Genomic DNA, 1,471 nt, shown 5'->3' on the forward strand with positions numbered 1-1,471 from the left:
AATTTGTTGGACGATGTTTTCCACATGGATCATGCATCATATGCTTGACAACTAAGTCATGCAAGAGTGCATATTCTTCTTCATGAGGAAGTTCCGCAGAAATAAACTTGTCATATTGGTCTGCTGATGTTATCTTGTACCCTTGTTCAAGTATTATCAAAAGGTGTATGTGTGGTAGGCCTCTTTTTTGGAATTCAACCACGAAGACATGTGCCGCAACAGGACCAAATATTTTTTTCTTGAAAATCTGATCCTTTAAATCTTGTAATTTTTCCCTAAAAACTCTAGTCACTAAGTCTGGTCTATCTTGTGCAAGTTGTCCTTCGCATAGATTTTCCTGGATCTCCGCCCAATCGGGATTACATGTCATTGTGATAAATAAATCTGGTTTTCCAAAACGTTGAACCAAAGCCATTGCATCCATATACCTACGGCGCATATCTCTAGGGCCTCCGATGAATGATACCGGCAATATTACTCTTTGGCCAACTTTATCTCCTCTATATTCTCCAGCCATGATACTATCAACTATACCTTGCAATATTTCCCTTCTAAGTAGTGCTTGCTCTAATCTAAAGAATTCAAGTCTTGTTGTTTCTAACTTGATGTGCACGTCAACCACAAATTGCTGCAATAACCGACCACACAATAGTAGTATTGTCTTTTCTCCTTTGCGTATTTGAAATTTGTAGCAATAATACTCTTTACAAGACACGCATGATTTAGATTCACGACGTACACCTACAAAAATAAGTCGTATCTATTAGTGTAGGTAATATTCAAATAAGAAAACTAAAGTAATACGTAATTTAATTGCAATACTTTACCTTGCTCCTCTTTGTGAAGCACCTCATTAGCGGACGTGTATGTTGGGACATTCTGGTTTACATTGGCAACTTCAGATGTGCTTGCACCTCTTTTTGATTTATATTTGTGTATTCCTTGGTGCCAGCCAACCTCTCCATTTGGAAAAAGCAGAGGATATTGGAGTGGGTCATAGCAACCATAATAATATTTGACTCTATGTTTGTTGCCGGAATGCTCATGAACAATAATCTCTCTATCGAATGGTACATTTGGATTGTTTCCATCTATCCAAATTGCAGCAATTTGATCTACTGATGATTTGTTGTAGACACGTTGATCCAGTGTAGCATTGGCAGCAATTCGAATCTGTAAATCTTGGAAGCTTGAATGATCCTTTAGCTGGCAAAAGAATTGTGCATAAGGATTCCCATCCATTAGCTGCCTAATTTTTCTCACAACTTCCTCAGATAAGTTGGCTTCTTGCAATTTTGAAATCCGATTGTATAATTCATTGTCCGTGTCAAAAAAATATAGCTGAAAATAACATGGATTATCCTCACGTGGAAGCAATTTACAAAAAATACCAAAGTTCTTGATATATTACCTCTATATGATGTTTTCCTAACATCACATGCCGCAACAACAGGTTTTTCATCAATCAATT

At 37.0% G+C, this 1,471-nt stretch overlaps 1 protein-coding gene across 1 annotated transcript; it reads right to left on the reverse strand.

The window, feature by feature from the left end:
- Nucleotides 1–24: 24 nt before the first annotated feature.
- LOC109222777 lies at nt 25–1,242 on the reverse strand (the record flags this gene model as incomplete). Its single annotated transcript, XM_019387092.1, has 2 exons — nt 828–1,242; nt 25–741 (listed from the first exon to the last, which is right to left on the reverse strand). Coding segments are annotated over exons 1-2 (1,132 nt in total), but the record flags the coding sequence as incomplete, so codon positions are not given.
- Between the last annotated feature and the right edge of the window lie 229 nt (nt 1,243–1,471).

The sequence above is a fragment of the Nicotiana attenuata genome, unplaced genomic scaffold (assembly GCF_001879085.1).
Source record: "Nicotiana attenuata strain UT unplaced genomic scaffold, NIATTr2, whole genome shotgun sequence".
NCBI classification, from domain to species: Eukaryota; Viridiplantae; Streptophyta; class Magnoliopsida; order Solanales; family Solanaceae; genus Nicotiana; species Nicotiana attenuata.